Below are 25,253 nucleotides of genomic sequence, written 5' to 3'. Positions count from 1 at the left end.
TGCTTATTTAGAATATTTTAGGAATCATTTGTAACAAATATTTATGTCGATGAGTTGATTTATTTTGTTATAAATTAATAATAATTATTACTATATGCTAACGGACCTAATATTAAAAAGTTAACTAACTTTTTAACCCGGTCTTGGTCCTCTGAATCGTTTGGATGCGAAAAATATTCTCCAAAAAATAATAAAAATTGCGCAAATTTTCAATTTAGTTCCATTATATTTTAATTAGTATTGCCCATCCCTAACCAGTAATCCCCCACCCCCCAAACTTTCCTCTTGTGTATCTGGTTATTCTTATTGAAATCATCCAGCAAGTTACTTTTTATTCTCAAATTTCGGTTTCGCATATTCACAGGAATATGCGAAACTGGAATTTGCTAATAAACGAAATGGAACCTCCAGATATGTGAAACGGATAACTGTCGGTTTTTCTGTGGAGACCACCGGCAACCCTATTTCCATTACTGCTTGCCTATGCCTCACAACCAAACTCTCCAGGCGTTAATCTATATGACTATTGTTATAGGGATTTCTCAAGGACAGAGTTTATCCAGGCAATGTTCAGTCTGTCTCACTTTAAGGAAAACATTACAAGATATATTTGAGACACTTTCCGTGTTGCGCTTCGAGCAACGTTTGACCGTGCAGTAATGAGGAATCGGATAGTTTAGCTTCCCCATACCATATATCTATCAAACTTGGTCAAATAATTTGTGCAGTGTGACATTGCAGGGCAGTGTTAAAAACATCCTGAGTCAGTTTTTGTAACTGTTATTATTATTATTATTTTGTTCCTCCTTCGGAATAACGGTGAATAGCTGGTCACGCACGAATTTTTAAGGCCGTTTTCTAAGAGCTTGTATGAAACTCCTAAACTCAAAAAACTATATGTCGAAAAACAGTTGCATTGTCATCAGTGTAAGTGAGATTTTTTTGAAACAAAAAAGCAAAACGAAATTTGACCGCCAAGGGCACGTAAAGTGATTAGTTTAGGGAGAAAAAAAAAAAAAAAAAAAACAAGGATAAATTTTTCACCAGTCTTTGCTGATGCTAAAATACCCACTTGTCTTCCATTATTTTCTAATAAGAAATTATTAGAAATATTTCAATCAAGGCGAGTTATTATGTTTGAGTTTCCGAAGCGAATGCGCACTACCTTTCAATGGATTGTGTCCTTCAGATTTGAAAGAACTGAAGGGAAATTTCTCTAAACATAGTGTTTTAGATATCCCCCACAACCAGAAGGCTTCTGGAGTTAGGCAGAGCGATCTTGCAGGCCATGGATGTCGAAAATGATGACAGGTAATTCGCTTTTCGCGAAGCCAATAAGAGCGTGCGCATAAACCCACACTATACTACAACATGTGGAGTGGCTGTCAACATGCATATGAGGAATTTTTCTTATCAAAAAAAAAAAAAAAAAAAAATCTGTCGAAATTTGGGGCAGAGAAAATCCAATCGCTAATCAAGATGAAAGTGCGCTTCATCTGTCCATAGGATGTTTAATAACCATTTTGGGTCTTGTGCAACCTTGTCAAATCATCCACTGAAACGAAATCGATGGCTTTGATAATTTTGTGGTTCCATTCGATACACATGTTCCATTTTCAACGGAATAGTCACACGAGATGTGTGGTGCATTATGGCTTAAGCTGCTGATGCGCCAATAAAAATCAAATAATGTATCAATCACACGACGTATGACGAACACTAGCTAATTTCAACAAAATTTATCGGTTTGTTGTTACACTTCATCAATTCTTTCAATCACTTGTGATGCTGGCGGACGACCACCTCCGCGCTTGACAGTTAGTCATCTTCGAAACGCCTTGGTACTATTTAATAACTGTTCTCGAACATGGAGACACCGAGTCACCTTTATGTGTGTTCTAAGAAGTGCAACAACACTAACGCCATTCCTGTAATAAAGTTTAATTGTTCTTTAGACAACCTTTTAAAACGAACTTGACTGAACTTGGTTACTTCAATTAGAGTTATAGCTTCAAGTGTCAGTCCTTCAACCTTGAGGACGAAGAATAAGACCAAGACCGAATGCAAAATCCAATTTTTGGTTTACTGCAGTGAGCAATTCACTGTGCTTGCAGTAAAATTTCGAACTGATTTTATTACTTAAAAACAAATAGAAAAAAATCGTTTAATACGACCTACAATTTCCAAAATCTTCATTTTAAAAGTGGGATGGCGACTTTTTCTCTGACAAAGTTGTTTCATGTGAACAGAAAGGTAAATTTGTAGTATGTTCCGTTGGGATAACACAACCTAAGAAAGACCAAGTGATGGTTCAATGGACATTTAAAAAATACATGAACAGATAGTAAGTCGAATTTTAGTTGTGCGGTAGCATATATGCATAATGCGCCTATTGTCCATTAGATGGATTTTCATTAAATTTTATTATTTAGGCCTTTTAGAAAGAATTCCCTAAACCTTCGCAAATTTCATTAAAATCGGAAAAATCTGGGCAGTTATTATTTCTTTGTCCATCCATCCGCATGTAATAACTCAATTCCCAGTGGAAGGATTTTTTATGAAATTTTATATTTCGCTTTTTTAGAACGATTTCTGGATCCTTCCCAAATTCCATTAAAATCGGACTGACAGAAATCCAGCAATTATTATTATCATGAGTGTATTGTGACTTTTTTTCCTCTGACAAAGCTATTTCATGTTATCTCCTTATAGGATCTTTTCCCACCCCATGACGGATACTGGTATCAAGTGCATAGGGTGGTTGGCATCCGGTTATTATTAATTATTATTACTGTTGATCAGGAACTCTCTGATTATCCTGCGCATCTTCAGGACGGCGGATTTCTGGAGTGTTCTCTGGGGGGGGGACTATTTGCTGCTAGGTTCTTATGGAGGCTCTGCCAGTGGTTGACCTGGTGTCAGGATGGTCATTACATGTCTCTACCCCAGATTTCTTTGACTTCCTGTCTTAGGTCTGGTACTTACTGATCTTTTCCTCGTATTTCTTCTGGATGTTGTTGGTGTTGTTCGCACTGCTCTGTCGATCAGATAGGTGGCCATTTCCTTCTTGTCGATGAGGATTATGTCTGGTCTGTTGTGCGGGATCGTCTTGTCCATTATTATGGTGCGGTTCCAGTATAGTTTGTGAGTAGGAGTCTCCAGTACAGCCTAAGGTTCTTGTAATACAGTACACGTTCTTTGATGAACTGGTATTTTTGTGCTAGCTTCTGATGTATTATGCCGATGACCTGGTCGTGTCTATGAGTGTACTCCATCTGGGTAATTACCCTGTATTCCGCGAGGATGTGCTTGAATTGTATCTGGGGCTAGGTGGCATCGTCGCCATGTCATCCATCACTCCTTGACTATGTATTTCTTGTAGAAATCCTTGTTGGAAGTTATCTTATCTGTGTAGTCTTTATGGAGTCATTGTAGTGACTGCCATGGAGTGTCTTCTCCCTTAGAAGACTACCCTTTTTTTTCCCCCTTCCTTTTACTATTAGTTTGTTATTCTTTTATTTATTTAGTATTTTTTTTTTATCGCAACGTGTTTTTTTTTCCTCGCTAATGATTTTTTTTTTTTTTTACCAGCACCACGGGTTGTGTTTACTTTATTATTATCATTATTTTATTATTATTATGTTATTTTATTTTTTCTCTCTCGCTCCTTCCTTTTCCTCTGTAATGGGCCCCCGGAGGAATCTGACCCACCTTTTGGCAACATCAGGTGGGTCAGAGCCTCTTTTGAGGCGTTACGTGCTCTACTGGAACTGGCCCACCTTCCCGTGGTGTGGACGAGTACCCAGAATAATCTGCCCAGGTGACTGATGCTTCTGGGTAGCCAAGAGGCCAGACCAGAACAACAGAACACACACACAAACCTACGTCACACACATATCTGGCCCATTTGTAGTGATACTGTTCTTCACAGAGACACGAGGCGGAGTTGAACAGACGTTCTAGGTGCCGCCCATTACATATACACATGTCTCCCTTAGGGTCTTAATCACCTGTTATTCATTGAGGTCTGTCAAACCCCTCCCTCCTTTCCTGGCTATGGTCAGTCTCTCGATGGCCGACTTCGGGTGGTGTTAGCTGCGCTTGGTCATCTTCCCAGTCGATCTATAATATTCAGCTCAGTGTTGGTCCAATCTCTAATCCCGAAGGAATATGTTAGCATTAGCAGAGGCATATAATACAAGAAAGCAAGCTTATATAGCATCAGCCAAAAAAAAAAAAAAAAAAAAACATTTCACCCATTCGTTCCAAAAGTTTGTCCATTTCTTCCTTGAAGTTATTTAGGCTGTACAACTTCTACAACGACAGATGGAAATATGTTCCTGCAATCAACTACCCGCTGGCTAAAGGCAAATTTCATCAAATAAAATAGCATCAAAATCCTGCCAAAAAAAAAACACTAGATCGAAATGTTGAATCAGTTGCATGTAAGCATTTGAGGATTAGAAATCCTGAAATGACGTATAAACTAGAGGGATATGAGCTAAACGAAGAAGAAAGTCTTTGGTGTAATGATTCAATCTAACATTAAATTTTTGATGCAGTGTAAACGAGTAGCTAGGAAGACCTTTAGTAATATCCTGTCTATGATTTATAGGGCCTTTGCCAGTTGGGAGAAGGACGTCATTATCCCTCTTTACAATACAGTGCTTAGCCGGTGTTAGGGTTAGGAATATTACATTCAGGTTTGTATACCAGACCTAAAATAAAGAAATAGAACTGCAGAGGTCAAAGAAGGGGAACTAGTTTGGTAATGTACCTGTGAAGGACGGCCTAGATGGTGTAGACCAGTGCTGCTCAAACTATCCGTGGTGAAGGACCAGTTTTTTATTTCCAATCCGTCGCGGACCACACTGAGTAGCACTGGTGTCGACTCCAAGGTTTGGCAACTATGTTTAAGGGGAGATCTAACTGAGATGTATAAGGCACCAAAGGGATTAAGTAAAATGAATGAGGAAGGTCTGTTCTCTCTCGGCAGATGAGCCAGGAGATAATATAAAATCTCAGGACAACAGAAGATTGAATGTCATGAAGTCCACCTATTGGCAGCGGATTGTCGAACATTGGAATAAGTTTCCTCCAACATGGTGGAGGCAGCGATTTATTTATTAATTAATTTTTGGATTTTGCAGAAAACGCTCGCTGCCTTGCATCATCTGGCCTTACTAAAACTAATACTAAAGTTTCAGTTGTCAGGAAATACAGTAATCCATCTCCAACTGCGGATTAGAGGTAACGCGGTTTTATATTTGTATACGGAAAATTTTATAATTTGCGTCTTTCTTGCAGTTTGATCTTTTTGATCTTAAAAGAACAACATTTTTTTTTGTTGTGATCTCCCTCAGATCACAGGGAACGGGTCTAGTAAGTAGTGCAATGGGTAGGTATTTGTTTACGCTCAACCCCAGCAGTTCTGAAATAAAGGTGTAGAATTTAAAAGGCTCCACATTCACGGTGCACCTAAAGAGTGATTGCTATTAAACAATGTAGTTTTTTTTTCTAATTCCGCATACCAAGTTCCGGGACGCAGTTTATCTTCTCAACGATGCATCAGTATCATATCAGACAGCGTTGTGCGTGAAAGTGTGTACAACTTCCCCTCTGTTGATTTTCGAGTTTTTGATTAGCATTTACTTTTTTCCCAAACGTATTTTTCTTCACCGGCAGCGCAGGAAGTACAATCACCGTCCTCCTCAGACCAGCCAGAAAAGGCCCGAGTTAATTGTGGCCGCGAATTTTAATGGACTGTTTTCACTCATTGTGTGAGTTAGTCGGTTTCAGTCGAGGATGGTAGGGTGTTTTCCCCCCAGAAGCTCTTGGTTTTTCGGTTGGACTAAACCAGCAAACCCACCAGAGAACACAGCAATTCACAGACATAATAAACGTGAGCGGATGAGGTAATACCGGAGAGGCCATAATACGACAGTTTCTTTTTCCTTTCTTTTCTCTCTCTAAACGTATTTTATATTCGTTTTCTTAAAGTTTTGAAGATTACCGTGTTTCGCCATATCAAACGAAGGTACGATTAAGTAGAATGCATAGTTGACATTTTTTGTGTATCATTTCCTCATCTTTGTTGCTTGCCTGCTTTATTATCATACTTATCATTTCTAGGCTTATAAATGGAAAATGAAGTTTACTGTGTTTTGACATATATTTTATTGGCATATTTACTGCTTTTCTCCAACCTTATTTTAAATTGGACCTTAGGTTTGTCAACCGTGGTCCTTTTCAGGAATACAGTATATCCCCGTAGTTGGCGAGAGATTGAATATGTCTAAGTAACCTGTTCGAATGAATTTTACTGAAAATGGTTGCAAAATAAAAAATAAATATTTATTCGCATAAATTATATTGCCTTTTTCTACCATACAGAATATTAATTTCTGTTTATGTAATTAAATATCAATTTAAAAATAATAATAAATAAATAAACGACAAAAAAAATAATAAAAAATGCGGCTTCTCCATGAGAGCCAGTATAACCCCGGGAAACGATAATTCAGAGGTTTGACATTCATGCATTCGCATGGACTCCTAACTGTCCGGAGTTGATGGGAAATGAATTGTCCGGATAATCCTCAGAATGAAAAACTCGTAAACGTCACAAAAACATTGTTCTGTAAAAACAATGTTAAAATTAATCAACTAACTCAGCCACGAAGTGAAAAAAATAATAAAAACCACTTAAAAAGTTCCTAGCATCATTGACTGGATTCCAGTTGATGGTTTCATTCCCACACTTAATTTGAATATGAATTTTATTTGAAAATCGATAAAATGTTGTTTTAACTGTATAACGGTCGCTGAGGCATTTTACATGGCTTGTTTAAAAATATGGCTTGAATTCCACTCCGTGGAATTCAAGCCATATTTTTAAACAAGTGAATTCGGAGTGAATTCCACGAAATCAATTTTAGTATATCTTGTTTCTGAATTTACTGTTATTAATTGCAACTGGCCAAATAAATAAATTTAAAAAAAAGGAAAAAAATATATAAATAATTTTATACCTCCAGGGCAAAAGTTGCAGATTCTAAAGGAAACTGAACTGCTGATTCGAAAAATACCAAAATTATGTGTATTTCACGTCTCCATTTAAAGATATGCTGAAATTTTAGTAAATTTATGAACAACTAGTTTAAAATATCATCCAATAATACATATTAAAAATGAGTCTCTTTTTAAAATACTTTAATCACACATATAATGTACCACGTACATTCTGTTTCCTTAGAAGTGTTTGCCACTCAGTTTTTCTTAAAGTGGATTTTGCTTTCCCTCTTAAGAAACCAGCAATAATTCCCCCACATGGAAGTATCCCGAGCGACCTTAGTACCGCATTTCCATCGTAGATATGTCTTGATAAAAGCGTTTCCCCTTCTCGTCACTTCGTCCGTACAGTAGCATAGTGGTTATAATCACCGTCCTCAAAACAGGTGGAAGAGGCCGGGTTTGAATCCCGTTAATGATGAGATTCGAACTACCACATGGATGAGTTAGTCAGTCTTAGGCGTGAATTACAATCCCCCCATTCCAGCGCGTGTTGTAATGGGGGGGGGGAAGGCTTGTAATTTATGGACAGATGAGATAGTTCTCGGGTGGGGCCCAATATGACTTTTTCCCCTCGTTACATACATTTCCCAAATTTAAACCAGATGGAATGAGGAATATTAATTTTCAAAAACATGCGGCAGTCTATAACTTCGTAATATTGCAGTAACGTTTACACAAGAAATTCATAATTATTACCTTTTCGCATTCCAAGTGATCGATGCATAACTGCTTTAAACGATCGCCGAGCTGTTAGTTAAATATCCTATAGCTTTCTTTCTAATACATTATTTTTGAGGAGTTTCTTTATTTCAGGTCCAATGAAACTTCTTTTAGTTTTACATCTGTTAAACTGGGAAACTTCCCCTTAGGTGACAGAACCCACTTCTTTATCTAGAGCCTTAAAATTTTTCATTCATTCAAACTATAGTGTAGGAACGAAGAGCCACTTGGGTTCTTCAAAACATATTTTTTATTAATTCACCCATGAAAAAATTCCTCCCTCCTTTCTCACTACTGCGAAATATTTTGTTGCACGATTGTCCCACAAACATCGAAAACGACGATATTTTGTGAAACCTCCCTGTAGACTAGTGAGTAATCCAATTACCATAAGATCGCCAGTCATGATACTTTGTTGCACTCAGGATTTTGGATATACTTTCATACTATGTTTCTTTTCAAGCCAGCATAATGTTTGGGCCAAGACGCCACCGGTGGTCTCCCACAACTACGCTTTTCAAGCCAACACGCGAAGTAGGGGAACTGACGAAAATGCATTCTCGTCAAACCTGCTTTTGAGGTCATTGAGTATACGCCATTCATTAGGATTGTGTTCAATGCCAATTAATTAAGAAGACCATGTATATAAAGTGCTTAGCATCATAATACACAGCCATTTCTGTATAAACAGAAAATTTTTAAGGTGGCATCGTTTTAGGTTATATCTCATATTGTGAATACCTTCACAACGAGTTGCCATGATATTGCACTACTTCGAATAAGTAACGCTTCACCTAAGGAGAAGACTAGTGTTACTTATTCTCAGATAGGTACCACCACCCAGACAGCACTGTTTCAGGGCTATTTGATGTATGTATGTGAATATCTACTCGAATATCCACTTGTCCCTATTAGACTTAGAAAAGCAAAAAAGGTAGAGGGAAAGTTAAAGTAGGAGTGGAAGAGGAAAAGAAACAGTGTAGAAGAATGAAAGGGACAGTAACTCCTTCAACTCACACCACTCAAAAACTCATAAACTCCTCGAATAGGCAACGCTTCCCCAGTGGAGAAGGCTGTTGTTACCTATTCTCGGAAACTCCGGACATCATCAAGCTCCCCCTAGCAGCACTGTTTCAGGGCTATTTGGCCCTTCGTCAGTGAGTGGGTAGGTACCCAAGTGATGCAATGATGGCAAAAACAGTTATGAAGTATAACTCCACAATATGAGAGATGCCTGATGGTGTATGATGTATTTAGACTAAGGCGCATTTAGGGCTAGAGCCTCAAGCTGCGAACAAATTTAGACTATGTATATAAAGTGCTTAGCATCATAATACACAGCCATTTCTGTATAAACAGAAAATTTTTAAGGTGGCATCGTTTTAGGTTATATCTCATATTGTGAATACCTTCACAACGAGTTGCCATGATATTGCACTACTTCGAATAAGTAACGCTTCACCTAAGGAGAAGACTAGTGTTACTTATTCTCAGATAGGTACCACCACCCAGACAGCACTGTTTCAGGGCTATTTGGCCCTTCGTCAGTGAGTGGGTAGGGCCAAATAGCCCTGAAACAGTGCTGTCTGGGTGGTGGTACCTATCTGAGAATAAGTAACACTAGTCTTCTCCTTAGGTGAAGCGTTACTTATTCGAAGTAGTGCAATATCATGGCAACTCGTTGTGAAGGTATTCACAATATGAGATATAACCTAAAACGATGCCACCTTAAAAATTTTCTGTTTATACAGAAATGGCTGTGTATTATGATGCTAAGCACTTTATATACATAGTCTAAATTTGTTCGCAGCTTGAGGCTCTAGCCCTAAATGCGCCTTAGTCTAAATACATCATACACCATCAGGCATCTCTCATATTGTGGAGTTATACTTCATAACTGTTTTTGCCATCATTGCATCACTTGGGTACCTACCCACTCACTGACGAAGGGCCAAATAGCCCTGAAACAGTGCTGCTAGGGGGAGCTTGATGATGTCCGGAGTTTCCGAGAATAGGTAACAACAGCCTTCTCCACTGGGGAAGCGTTGCCTATTCGAGGAGTTTATGAGTTTTTGAGTGGTGTGAGTTGAAGGAGTTACTGTCCCTTTCATTCTTCTACACTGTTTCTTTTCCTCTTCCACTCCTACTATAACTTTCCCTCTACCTTTTTTGCTTTTCTAAGTCTAATAGGGACAAGTGGATATTCGAGTAGATATTCACATACATACATCAAATAGCCCTGAAACAGTGCTGTCTGGGTGGTGGTACCTATCTGAGAATAAGTAACACTAGTCTTCTCCTTAGGTGAAGCGTTACTTATTCGAAGTAGTGCAATATCATGGCAACTCGTTGTGAAGGTATTCACAATATGAGATATAACCTAAAACGATGCCACCTTAAAAATTTTCTGTTTATACAGAAATGGCTGTGTATTATGATGCTAAGCACTTTATATACATAGTCTAAATTTGTTCGCAGCTTGAGGCTCTAGCCCTAAATGCGCCTTAAGAAGACCACTAATACTTCTGCAGAAACGCATCCCGTCTTCTATAACGAAATATTTTGGAAACACTGTGGCGATTTCGATAGTCTGTAATTTTAGTTCGGGCTTCTAGTAACTTCGACTGTTGTATCGTTTAAATCACGAACTAAGTCATTTAGCTCTTCTTGCTTAATTGAGGTGCGTTATAATTTTTTGGCTGGTAGTCCAAATCTGTTGAAGTGGAAGGTCCAGCAAAGTCCGCAACACAAGAATCTATATTTATCACTTTTATCCTATGATTTTGGGGACCTGGTATCGATAGTTTTTCATTATATGGAACAGGCCTTATTATTTTATTATTATTAGCTACATGGTGCAAGGAAGGCTGAGGCTTATGCTGCACCAGCTAAAAAAAAAAAAAATTCCCGAATTACCCTAAGAAAGAGAGAGAGTCAATAGTCGAAGGGAATCACCAAGAAGAGAATTATTGCAAATGATACGTTAGGATATTTGATGCTCTGCTGTGCGTGCTTTTTATGGACATCCCATGACAAAAATGTCATGCAGATATAGTAATCGCCAATGTAGTTGCGCGGTTCTCGTCACATCATAAAGATGCATATTCTCCCCCCCCCCCCCCAGTTGGCTACATTCTTTAGATTTGTGGTGCAGGGAATACAGCACATACACTGGTGTTCAAAGAAAGTGCATCACCAAGGAATTTCACAATTCTAACCCTTTTTCGCCATGGTATGTTACATCAATGACTAACATCACAAATAGAAATATAAACAAAAGATATTTATTAATAGTTAAGGCAAAGCTAAGTAATATTTGACAGGTGCTCTCAAAATATCCCAAACTGAGCATTTGCAACCTTTATACAACAGTTTTGTTAAACACGACAATTATGGCTGAAATGTTATCATTTTTGAAGAGCTTTCTGACCGTTACTGCACTTGCTACCACTCCTGTATGTTCTTTCCATTCTCTTTTCAGCTCAGACAAATAAGCTTTACGGTTTTTAATTAAGGCATAAGTGCTTCAAAATACAGTCCTTTTGGCGTAGAGACTCGTTTGCGCCCGGTTCCTTTTTTCCTATCAGCAGAACCAGTATTCTTGAGTTTGGAAAGAAATCTACTCACTGTCGACTGATTACAAGCAATATGACAGGAAGAACATCCTTCCTCACGTAAAGCAACAATAGCACTCTTTCTTCGTGGCGTCAACTGCACGTAACTCGCCATCCTGACACAAGCAAGGAATGACTGCAACTGTTGCAGAGCGTGCTTATATAGCTGAAAGTAACAGCTGATGCAATATCACGTAATCAATCTACGCGTGTCAGTCTTATCTGATGCAATCTGTAAGAAATATTTCCATATACTGAAGTATATTCGGACGGCAATTACAATTTTAAGGGGTGATGCACTTTCTTTGAACACCAGTGTATTTGTGGAGTTAAAGTTTTGTTCTGATCATCAATCAACCAAGTACAAAGAATATACACATTTAGCAATACTGTAGTTTTCTTCCTCTGAGTTTTTGTTGTAAACCTACACACGTATCAGAAATTGTCAGGGTGATTCAGGTACTTCCCTTGCTTTTGCTTGAACATTTTAACAATAAATGTTAAGCAAAACACAAACGAAATAATATGTAACAGATACGCAAATAAGCTTTTGCGTATTCAGACCATAACCCTTTCTGTTACTGAAAGAGAGAAAGGTGGGAGGTAGTCAGAGAAGGTTGAAATTTAACTAGGGCCGGCTACAAGCATGTTAAAATTTTTCTGTCGAACAGGGGCCCCGCTCTAAAATGGTCTAAATCAGGGGTGGGCAATCTTTTTAAATGGCGGACCAAATCAAATCTCAGCGAGGTACACTCGGACCAATTTTTTATTTATTTTTTTACTTTACACGAATTTTTAGGATTATTAAAATGGTCTATAATGAAAAAAATGTCAGTTTTTATGTTATTTATTGTAATATTTATACATAATTGTACATCTAATTAATTTTATTAATAAGAAAAGCGAAATACAAATTCAAGATAAAATTGCAAAAATACAATTATAGTAGACAATTATAAAAGAAATTAAATCGAAAATTATTATAATTTCAGGGATTTTATAAAACCTTAGATTTTCAATTATGCATTGCGATGGGTTTCAATAAATACCTTCATTAAAATAAAACAGTAAATATTTTCCAAATTATTCACTTTTATCCGTCGATTATTCACTGACATTTGCCATTGAAACGCACTTGCACTGCAATCACATTCTGCAGAGTCCGGGAACAATACTGACTGTGTGCAAGTCTAATCTTGCTTACCGTATTGCCAGTAGCTATCCTTGCTTACCGTTTAGCAACACTGCTGCTTACTGGAGTCGTGACATATGGCACAAATTCAAATGATTAGACATAGCCCAATCAAAATGTTAAAAATAATTTAATAAGAAAATATAATAACAATTACAATAAACATAATTTCATGATATACTTCGGCGGGCCATTTATTACATAGATTTCTAAAGCGACCGCGGGCCGGATTACGCACGTTCGCGGGCCGGAAGTTGCCCACCCCTGGTCTAAATAATATCATTTACGTATTTTTCCGCATTTCTTTCAACGAGCTTACCGCCATCTTGACTACATTATCGTCACTCCAAGAGAGCTTGCGCGAGTCGACTTCAAAAGTGCTAGTAGTGGAGCATATACTGTACTTCATTCTCAATGTGTAAGTTTCGTTTGATATCAAACATAGACGTTATTTAAAAATGCAACTTTTGTTATACTCACTTTCTATATCTGTATTGTTTGTGTGATTATTGGTTCATATTATATATTCATGTTCCTATTTTTATGAGATGACTGTAGTTGTTAAACAATATTGTTGATTAATGCATTTCTTAGTTACTGTAAAATTTGAAAAAAAAAAAAAAAAAAAAAATACTATTCCAGTAACACCGCGTATAAGTTTCAAATTTCATAGAACCCCAGAGTCCGCAAGTAATTCTTGAATAGGCTCCCAAAATTTTGGGGCTGGCCCTGCATATAATCCTGCCCAACATTACTGCAAACATTATTACTTTCAGGTAATTCAACACATTGACTTCAAACAGCTGATATAATAGTGGAAATAAAAATCATGTTGCCCAGTATTATTTGTTTGTAGCTACAAACAAATAGGCCCCCCCAATTCGCCATGCGGACCTGGCAGTATGTTAGTTTCGCAACTACTCATGATGGGAACTGTCGGGTAACTCTTTTAAACTTTTTAGAGGTGAGATGAAATTCCGAGAGGTGGCAACCCTTTTAAAGTTTTTAGAGGTGCTAAACTTGGAGAGGTAGCAAGTTAGTTGACCACAGAACTTTTCAAATCTCTTTAAATTTTCGAATTATGCAGTGTAGTAAGCTGTAATATTGCATTACCAACATAAGGAAGTCTACGTATTACTAATTTTATGTTCGTGATTTTTAGGTTAAACATGGTGTTATTATAAGGACTTTTTTTGTCTTATTTACAAAATGAAAGGGTCCAACGACGGGCAACTCACATAGTGAGATCGGCAAAAGGGCGACCATATGAGGAAAGGCTCCGATTATGTGGGTCGCAGAGCTTGGCAACCAGGAATCCCAGAGGTGACTCGATTGAGGTTTATAAGGCTCTGAGAGAGGTTAGTAAAATGAATGAGGGCGTTAAGAATTTTCGGTGTAATAGAGAATTCCACAGCTTGGGGGGGGGGGGGTAAATTCAAATTTCAGGGGAACAGGTTTAAACTAGATTGTTTAGCCAGTGAATCGTTGATTGCTGGAACAGGTTGTCTTTGCAGGTAGTTAGGCTTTGTATAAATTCAAAGGTCAACTGGATAGTTATCTATGTAAGAGGGGAAGCAAATATTTTTTTTATTTTTCCGGCCAGTGCAGCAAAAGCCTGTGGCTTATTGCACTATATGGCTCATTACTTTTAATATTATTATATAATTTAGAATTATTGTGGGGAAACTAAAAATACCAGTCAGTTTTGTTCGTCGTACGTAATCTACGTAAATTTTTCATCTGGCGTTTACACAACGTAAACGCCTAATTATATTCCGTATAGTCTGATAAATATGACAGAAATTTTTAAATTTTATTTAAAGCAAGCGTTCCATTTTGAAATCAAACCAGAATGCTCACGGCGCTGATAAATTTTGCATATTGGAATAAATCTGTACAATAATGTTTTGCCAGTGAGACATTTTAATCTTTATATTATAAAGATTAAAATAATATAAATAAATTTCAAAATTTGAGGTTCCTTCATCTTTGTTATCGAAGCCGAAGTGGCTTCATCGGCACGTAAAGTGAGCATCCTACAGCACAGATTTACTGAGCGACCTTTTTCCATGCACAACTTAAAAAGTATATAATCACAGTGTAACTGTGGAAGCACGCGTTATTTATTTGCTGAAAGCGCCAAAAATTTTGCTTATTTTATTTATTTATTTATTTTTGGCCTTGCTATTTTCGAATTTCTTGAAAGTGAAACTGAATCGAGGCCTTTTCTTGTTACTGACTGGTACAGATAATACGCATCTGTCCGATTTCTTATCATAACTTCCAGATCTTTATCATCAGCAGTCTGCAAATGCCTAATTGTACATATGAATTCAGACAAATATACAGGTCAATTATTAAACGTATTCCGATCGTTTTCTTTCCGCTTTTTGTTCAAAAAAAAAAAAGCCGTGCTTCTCGAATAACTACTGAAATATATACTTTTATTCCGTTTGTTTAAAGCGTAGTAGATAAGATCGTGCTGCTTTTGTTTGGTTGCACATATTTCATCTGCGGTATTTTGTTTTTCTGGAGTGAATACTATGTTATTGCTCTTTACACGTTACACATCTGCTTACCTTCCCCCAATGTGAGTGCAATGGCCCACTCCGCCAAATGCTTCACAGTCTACTCATGTTACAAGACACATCTGGTCAAAAGAAAGTAAGCCAGCATTGGCTGCTACTACTCCGTCCTTACTGTACTTCATTGGTCGAAGCTCGTATACTGTAGGTTCAGGGTGTTGGCTAACTGTAGAAACTTGACATTGACTGTTGTGTTGCTCTTTCTTTTCTTATTTTCTATTTGATAAACTTACTCTGTGGGATTTTTTATTATATGTCTGATCATTTTTTTTTTAAATTTTTCTTTCTTTCTGTTTTTTTTTTTTTGTTTATCATGCATTCTGTTGAAAGATAAACCTTTCAATAATTTATGAGTTTGTTTATTAAATAAAAATACCTTAATTGTGAAAAGGTAATTTTTTATTTTAAATTATACCTGTTTCTATATTTTGATTTTTTTAATAACAAAACGTAATTTGTATTGTAGTAACTATAATAACAAAACAAACAATATCAGATTACTTCTTTTAAACATATACTGTATAATATATATTCGAAAATTTATATAGAGCTTGTGTATTATGTGACTAACATGCTAGATGAACTGAGGGGAGAAGAAAGTTTTCCCTCAATTGATCTACTTCACTGGCCATAGTGTTATTTTATTTTATTAGCAATTTCAGTTTTTTGCGTTTTTTTAATTGATAAAATACTCAGGGGTTCACATAAAAAAAAAAAAAAAAAAGAAGTTTCAGTTGAAAAGGGCAACTTCGTTAATAATAGTGATAAAAATTAACTGATATTAAATCACTTTATGTAATTCATGTATTTAAACCTTTAAAAGTATCAAACCTTATTTATTTGTTGTATTTTTCTGTTGGAATCTGAATCATTTTGTGTTGTTATGAAAGGGTGGTGCAAATTATTTGAATTACATAGAATAATATATGTAAGTCACACAATTATTTATAATTACAGTCTGCCTTTTTTACTGAACAAGTACTTAATCGGTGTTCAGGGTGACTTATAGTAACTTTGAAATTATTATTAGGCAGTACCTTTTTAAATGTTTTGTCTGTTTGATTGTTATTATTTTTTATTGCAGATGGTATCATCATAAGTATGAATGACAGTGGGAGGCAGGCCCCTGTTCCCACAGCCCTGCCTGGGAGCTATGCCCCACCTCCCCCACCCCCTGTAGGGCCTGGCCCTGGGTCAGGCCCTTTTTTAGGACAGGATGCCTGGATGACTGGTCCACCACCCCCTCACTTAAGTCCTGCTTATTCCATGATGGCAACACCATGTCCACCTGACTTTGCCCTTACAGATTCTATTAGGCCAGGACTCTTTCCATCAGGTTTTAATTCAGCATCTCAACCACCTCATCCTGGCTTTATACACCATTCTTCTGTTTTAGATCCTCGTGGGCAGTCTCCTCTTATTGGTAAAGTAGTGTCATCATCCTCTAGTTTTGCTCCAACCCCTTTTACTTCCAGTGGATCTTTTTCTTCATCTCATGTGTCCTATCACAGCAATAACTTTCCAAAGAGTGATGGAGTATCAGCAAGACCTGGTGTAGAAAATGAAATACCCACCTCAGTGCCAAGCCAAGAAATTCAGGCGGAAGGACTCACGGCCCGTCTACTCTCAAAAAGTCCAGGTTCTGCACCTCCTTCCAGTGATGAAGTGCCAGCATCGACACCACCATCAAGAGAAGGAACTCCAGCGGGTAGTGTTGGTTACAGACCTTGGGAACAAGTTGGAGGTCAGGAATTTGCCCAGAGTCAGCCATCCACACCTCAGTCCACTCCAGGACTGCAAGATTCAGTGCCAGTCCAAAGACCACCAAGTGCCCAAGCAGACAAACAATCTTCTAGTGTTAGTGTGCCAACTTCACGAGAGTCAGGAAGTAGAACTCCTTTTAAGAACCAAGAATTCCTATCTCACTCAAGTCACATGGGTGAACAGTTGCCTCCACCGTCAGGAGAAACACCAAGACCAGCATCGCGCATATCTGCAGCTCTTTCACCTTCTGATAATCATGATACTCACCAAAACGATGAACAGACTTCATTAGTAGACCAAGAAAATTTGCACAGGATGACACCACATGCTCAAATACTTACTACAACAGTATCAGCACCTCAATTAGGAAATTCTGCTATTCATTTTAATGCAGCTGTTCATCCACCATATTCTGGAACCCCACCTTTTATGCATTCTCCTGGGCATGGCCACCCACTTACACCATATCCAGGTACTATTCCAATCATGGGCTTCACAGATGCTAAACACTTAAAAATGGAACCAGATTCTACAGCAGAGATGCGAGGGAACACTGAAAACTCTTTTCAAGTGCCTTCTGTGTCTTCTACAACACCACGTCAAGTTCTTCCTCAAATGCCTCCCCCTCCACCACCAGTAGAACAGTGGGAAGAGATTAATGCACCTCCTATACCTAATGTGCCTGTTACTCCAGAAGGAGAAAAAATTCCAAGGAAGAAGCGGAAACGTTGTGGAGAATGTCCAGGTTGTCTTACAAAAGAAAACTGTGGGGAGTGTGGTCCCTGTAAGAGTGTACGCAGTCATCAGATATGCAAGATGAGAAAGTGTGATCAGTTAAAAACTAAAAAGGAAAAGGTAAGTGCTTTCATTATAGTAAAGCATTAATTTATGTTAATTTAAATTTTATTCTACCACAGGTTAGCTATAGTCATTGTATTCTGTTATTGTAACATGAATCGACTTGATCAGTTTTATGATTTGGAGTTAAGTTTTAAGTTGTGCTTTAATTTAAAGTATCAAAAATATAAAAACTCCCCCCTCCACTTAAATAACTTTGTTGTATTTTTGTGAATTAGGCTGAACAATATTTTGAATTCCTTAGTGACCAATTTGTGTGAATGTAATAGGCACAAAAGAAAATTATAAGGTTTACTGTAACCTTTGATTTGTGTCAACTTTCTTTTGAAAAATTACAAATATTCAGGCCATGCCTTTTTAACCTTTCAAAACCTTTAATTTGCCTCCTAGCTTTAATGCCATCCATCAACTAATTAAATAATAATAATATATGCACCACTGAAATAGTTCATATTGCAAAAGCTTTCAATCTACTTCAGTTGAAAATTTGCTTAAAAAACAGCACTTTGATTGCTTTAAAGAAAGGCATATGGTAAATGAAAGTGCTAGAAAATCTTTTCACAACACTAATGTTTTATGACGTGAAATAATTGCTATGAATTGTTCCAATGGTTAGGCTCATCTTGAGGCATACAGGTCTGGAAACTCATTTTAGGAAGGATGTGGATCTGCTGAAGCATGTGCAATGAAAAGCAACATCAGTCGGGGGCACAAAAGGATACTCTTATCAAAAATACTTGCTTCTCTTAATTGCAGCATCTGGAAAGTAGGTCCGTGAGGAGAATTTGATTGAAATATTTAAGGTTTTAAATGGATGGAGTAAACAAAATGCTCTTAGCATCCTTACTCTTTCACAGACAATATACACAAGGAAGGAGAAATTAAAATTGGAAGAGGATGGTTGCAGAATAGATGTACAAAAATTCTCTCATCCAGAAAGTAACTGGTCAGAATGAACTTCTACCTGGTATTGTGGAAGTGGGTAGTTTGAATAAATTTAAAGGAGGTTTGGAAAAATTATTAGAACAAATAACAAATGAAGTGTTTTAGTTTTTCTGGCAGATGTAAAGTTCGCTTCCTTGCATCATTTTGCCAATACAATTACTAAATAAACACTTTCAAAATGGGGATGTCATTTTAGTACAGAATTTATAAAATGAAGGTGATTTAATTTTCAATGTTATGCCAAAAGATGTGCTAAGTCACCCTGAAATATAGTAATGGTGCACAAACTGACTTAAGGAAGTTAGAAATAATTTACAATTTTGATCTTGTTTTATTAAATAAAAAAAAAATAAATAAATTACAACTGTTATGTTCTTTGTGATCATATTTTCTCCTTGAAGTGAAGGTCAAACCTTACTTTAAATAAAGAATGACAAAGGAAGAATGCCTTTAACTGTTAGTCAGGTGCATCTGATCACCGAGAACCCACAAGAATTTCATTGATGTTGTGCTCTTCATTTACTCTTGGTCTACATAGCTAAAACTCTCAAATGAAAGTGTTTTTCTTTGATTGTCATTAAAATTTCCAGACATTATTGTTAATTATCATTCAAAAAGTAAAAATTAGCATGCATTTCTCACATCTAATTATCAGTGTATGCTTTTATGGCAGTGCATTAAATTGTTGGGTGTCATAGAAGAGTCTGGCAGGTATTTAGTTCTTAAAGTGCACAGGTTTTTCATTGATGTTTCACTCACTGTCAGTCAAAGATAATAGGGGAGAAAATATTGAAATCTTCCAAACAAGAGAGGATAAAAGCATGTCTAAAGTAATGCAGAGGTGTTTTATTTTAAAAAAATAATTAAAAATGTAAATTTTTGCAATTGTGTTCAGAAAAGATTGAAAATAAAGGTACCATTGAAAAAGCGGACAATTTTGACCTATTCTTGGCCGTTTTTTTTTTTTTTTTTTAAGGTTATAAATGAGGTAACTTTTTACCTTATTAACTGAGTATGTGTATGAGGAACAAAAAATTACTGGCATGACCAAATACAGGATAAAACATAAGTTGCTTTGGTTAAACATAAGTATCAATTGTGACCACTTTCCTGAGCTCAAACTAAAAAAAAATCTAAATCAGAATCCCAGAATGGTTGCATGTTTGATCAGGTTAATGATGTATATAAATAGGCCTGTCTTTCTCATGAGAAAAAATGTTTGCATACAGGGAACTGTGGCTTATTGAAAAATAAAGGGGGGGGTGGAAAGGTTTGGAAATGGACACTGTTTTCTCTGATTCTTTTCATTGGTTTTTGAGTGACCATTTTGGTGTTTAGCAGTGACTACTTTACTCAGTATGGCATTGTTGTCCATTTGTGTCCGAGTTTTGTGAACTACAATGTTATTTGGTTGAAAATTTTTACCTATAACTCAGAACTGAGGTGTGTATATATATATTCTAATTTAATATTTATGCAACCCTTACAATTTGTTTCAATAAACTGACAAAGAGGAAGGTTGAAAGTGTTCCAAGTGTGAATTTAATTATTACGAGTAGAAGGAATTACTTTTTACCTGCTGTTTTGTATGGAAACCAATGCTAGGAAGCAAGCACCATAAGCCAAAAAAAAAAAATCCACATCCCAACAATTTGGTTAATTCTTCCATAAATTTATTTGAACACAGCCTACTTCCAGAGCACCAGATAGATGGAACTTTGCTCCAGTAATCAACTATCCTCTGGCTGTTTCATTTCATTTATGAAATAAAACAGATTTTATTGATAGACAAAAGTTATGTAGGACAATTATTTTGAATTATGTACAGTAAACGTTTAATTACAACAAATGGCAGATTCCCCCCACCCCGAGATGCAGTACAGTATATGTTTCTACATTCTTTAAGCATCTTGCAAATTATTTTTAAACAGAATTTTTCAGCCAGTGAAGAATTAATGAAACATAGTCTTGAAAAGTCTTGAAATGGTCACTAGACAACTGATGCCTCTCAAGAGAAACCATATGTTGTGCATTGGCATGCAGCTGTTATTCAATCATAACTGATCAATACATGAAACATTCTGCACAAGCGGTGGTTTGTCCAGTGGCAAAGTGTTGTGATGTCTTTTTGATCTGAAACATGAAGTTTTATTAGTTTTATCGGATAAAAATGAGAACCTTGCTCAATTGTTTACAAGTCAAAAATGGCTTGGAAAACTTAAGTTCCCTCGCTGATATATTTGAAAAACTTAATGATTTAAATTTAAGTCTCCAAGACAGGGAACAAATACATTAATACTCAGTAATGAAATAGAAACTTTCAAAGGGAAGCTTAATCTTTAGAAAACTGAATTTTAGCGTAATAATATTGAAATGTTCCCATGCTTTTCTGATTTTGTTATAATATTGACATTTTACAATTTAGGGATATCATTGCCACCCATTTAACAATGCTAATTAACAATTTTTTTTTCAAAAAATTTAATGTATCTCCAGAAAAAAGTATTGGATTTGTGATCCCTTTACTTTTGAAATTTCTTCATGCCCTGAAATTGCCATTCAGAAAAGGGAAGATCTCATTGACCTGTCGTCTGATGAAGCAATAAGTGCTTCTTTAAAGACGACAACTTGTGAAAAATTTGACTCTCTCTTCGAGAGGAGTATCTAAAATTATCGAAAATTGTGATACAAACATTGCTACCTTGGTCTACATATTTATGTGAAGTTGGTTTCTCAAAATTAACAGCTATAAACACAAAAAAGGGTTCCAGACTTGATCCAGAGGATGATATGAGATTAGTAAATTTAAACATTGCGCCAAATATGGACCAAATATTATCGGTTATCCAGGCTCATCCTTATCATTAATTGTTTTGTTTTCTTAATTGAAGAATAAATTTGGTTTATTGTTTTTGCTGTATTTAATTAAAATATTAAACAATTATTTTAATATATAAATTAAAATGTAAAAAAAATTTTTTTATTCCTTTCTCAGTACTCAAATAGAATTTTCTACTACATAATTTAGGCACAATATGGCCTTAGCAGCCCTTGTGCCATTAAACAACATATCAACCAACAAACTGCATAATTTATAAAATGCCATTTTTCTTCTAAAAATCTGGTCATCCTACCTGTGGGTTTACATCGAGGGGTCGTGTCAATTTTATATTCAATAAAGGGGGTCGCAAGCGAAATAAGTTTGCGTGCCACTGCTCTAGGCACTTCTGTTACAACTTGATGGTCTTTTCTCCCTCAAATGTAAAATAAGGTGATCTCTGATCCCAATGTTTGCTCAGATCACATCAGTGAAGTTATTTTTTTGTAAGGCTGAAATCCTTTATTCCACATTCCACCGTAAAATCGTGTCCTTTATCTGAACCTTGGTCCCTCAATAAATGTATTAAGGCTGTTCAAAATATGAATGTAGTATATCATTGACTTGTATTCAAATCTCCAGCTTCATTTTTTGGCTGCACTAAGGCTCACAACAGTAAAACAGTTATTAATCATCCTAACTTGATTTTGAACAGGCTAATATAAATCACTCTCTCCAACAATTGGCTTTTGCCAGCTAGGATTAAAGATATATGTATATTATCAATTTCGTGTGCTTCCCACGTGATTTTTACAAACTGTTTTTCTTTGTTTGTAAATGAATACATTTTGTACATGGGTGAACTTGGAAAATAATTTGTTATACTGAATTTTTATGAGAACTCTTTCATTCAAATGACACTTGCAAAAAACTGTTATTATTATTAAGAGAGTCATCCAGAACTTTGAAATATTTTTGTTAAAATGGCATTCATTGTAATGGGATGTTCTTACAGTAGGTTCACACAGGAGAAAAATGAAAAAAAAAATGTGTGCAAGCAATCTGCAAATGCAGGTTTTGAACAATGGCCCATTTTTAGTATTAAAATATTCCATATGCTGCAGTGAAGCAGAGGATTTCTTGCATTGTTAGATTTGGATCATAGGTTAAAATCGAGGTGTTTTTGGATGCTTGCATGCATCAGGTTCCCCCCCTACTGTTCTGGTGTGTGGAACCATCCAAAAATTTTTATCTGCCATTATCAGAACATCCTGTATATTTCATTGATATATTCCCCCAGCAATTTTGATCTTTACTCTTATTATTATGTAACTAATACTTGTACAGTAAGATTTAAAAATTTTAACAGTCACATATCATTATTTTTCAATTAATTGCTTTTTTTTTTAACACAAATAATTTTATTCATAACTACATCAATTTAGTTTAAAAAATATATATGAAACTCCCATAACATTTATACTTATCTTATGTTCTAACTTATAGTAGCTTAAATGTTCTTGTTTATACTCTTGCATGTCAGAGGAGTTTACAATAAATCACGAATACAATTGTTAGTCATATTTGGCAATCATGGGGGTTGAACCACAGTCCACTGAAAGTGTGTGTGCTACTGCACTCTCGCTCCTAACCACTCAGCCACATCAGGCCTAAATAAATTCCATGTTTATACTCCAGGATCACACAGTCAGAGTTGTTCATAAGATAAAGAATAAATGAAACAGCACCAAATTTAGTCACACAGGCTTGAACTATGGTCACTCAAAGCATGTGTACTTCTATGTATCTTCTTGCCTTCTATGATAAAACATGAATATGAATAGACTTTTTTCTTATTCAAATTTTTTTCCTGGTTATATTATTATATGCATTATAAAAGAAATATCTTAATCATGAAAGAAATAATTATTTAAAATTTTTTAATATGTAAGTAGGCACCTCTGTTTATCACAGCAGTAAATTTTGATAAATTTATAATGTGGCTATGAAATGCAATAGAACCTCATAAATCTGGTAACTTTTTATATTTCTCTGAGGATAGTTGACTGTACAAGGGCCTGAGAGGAAATTGGCTGGCCAGACTTGGGGGATGGGAGGTGCCAGAATTATGCATTATTTTTCATTAATAAGCTCCAAACTGCAATTTCACTCTGCTGTTTTTTTTAGTTACCTTTCCTAGAACGTCATTGTTGCTATGTATTTATAACATAAAATCATTCACTTCAAGAGACAATCAGTACTATCTCAAAGTTTAGTTAATACGGTAGTATGTATTTATAGTTGTATGTGCAGTAGTATGTATTTAGTTTTCTAGGCAATTAGATTGCTGAAATTATATCACACCATTTATGCCTCATATATTTAAAAATTATTGAAAAATTGCAACACCCACTGGATATTTACTTCTTAGTTTGCTGCTCAGCAGACCAATCCAGCAGCATGGCTTAAATGTTGGCAACTATCACTATGTAGAATACTCTCATTTTATTTATTACTGCTTTTAACATCTATTTTTCATTAGAATTGTAGACTTAAAACTATTCATTAGAATAAAATTTTGGTACACCCAAACTTTTTTTAAAGATAAGATTTTAAAATAACATCTCTTGCAGTAAACAATAGAGGTGAATTGCATCGAGAGGACTATACTTATGAATTAATGAAGGTTTTGCCTAAAAAATTGTATCACAGCATAATATGTAGTATAATAGCTTTGCAGTTGTGTACAGACAACAGTTACTACAGACAACAGTTAAATGTTGGCAACTATCACTATGTAGAATACTCTCATTTTATTTATTACTGCTTTTAACATCTATTTTTCATTAGAATTGTAGACTTAAAACTATTCATTAGAATAAAATTTTGGTACACCCAAACTTTTTTTAAAGATAAGATTTTAAAATAACATCTCTTGCAGTAAACAATAGAGGTGAATTGCATCGAGAGGACTATACTTATGAATTAATGAAGGTTTTGCCTAAAAAATTGTATCACAGCATAATATGTAGTATAATAGCTTTGCAGTTGTGTACAGACAACAGTTACTACTGTGTAATTTAAATAAAAATATAGAGTTGCAGAAGTAGCACTGTTCTAGCTTATGCTTACAATTAGTTAACCCTCAGCCCTCTAATACAAATTAATAGAAATTCTTCTTTGCATGTTATATAACTTCAATAAAAATTATCAAAATTTGCCTAGTTATTTCCTAGATACGTGAAGTAACTACAGAAAGAATAGTAATTTTCTCTCACCCAATAAATTAAAATCTTTTGAACAGAAATCACTTTTACCTAACAGAATCTAGGTAATTTGCACTTTCATCACATGCTCAATAGAACATTTCACCAAATATATTTTAGCACATTAACTTTGAAATACGACAGCTGTGTCTCAACCCTTGCAGTTTGTGATACAACACCACATGTTGTATCACATATGGACATGTTGGCGCCTCCGTAGCCAGATGGGAAGGAGCAGCACTGCGTAGCACAAGCTTCTTGATTAGACCGGAGTTCGAGCCCGTCACCACCAAATACGGAGGATGCGGAAAGGTCAGGGAATGACCACTGCATATCCCGGAGCAATATGGCCTTAGTTGCTAATGCTCCTAAAAACCAAATAACAAAACATATGGACATGTCGAACAGGTGGCCTGG

At 35.9% G+C, this 25,253-nt stretch overlaps 1 protein-coding gene across 2 annotated transcripts in view; it reads left to right on the top strand.

The window, feature by feature from the left end:
* The window catches only part of LOC150081728 (uncharacterized), a 215,945-nt gene that overhangs the window by 36,105 nt on the left and 154,587 nt on the right, over positions 1–25,253 (top strand). For both annotated transcript variants that reach the window (XM_090378832.1, XM_090378831.1), the window contains exon 2: positions 16,270–17,804. In XM_090378832.1, coding sequence (XP_090234958.1) covers positions 16,287–17,804 — 1,518 coding nt within the window. In that variant the 5' untranslated portion in view covers positions 16,270–16,286. The remainder of the gene's footprint in view (positions 1–16,269; positions 17,805–25,253) is intronic.

Source organism: Mastigoproctus giganteus, chromosome 8, assembly GCF_048544385.1.
Source record: "Mastigoproctus giganteus isolate SK-2022 chromosome 8, ASM4854438v1, whole genome shotgun sequence".
Taxonomy (NCBI): Eukaryota; Metazoa; Arthropoda; class Arachnida; order Uropygi; family Thelyphonidae; genus Mastigoproctus; species Mastigoproctus giganteus.
Note: the sequence above shows the minus strand (reverse complement) of the source record. Positions and strands in the feature narration are given on the sequence as shown.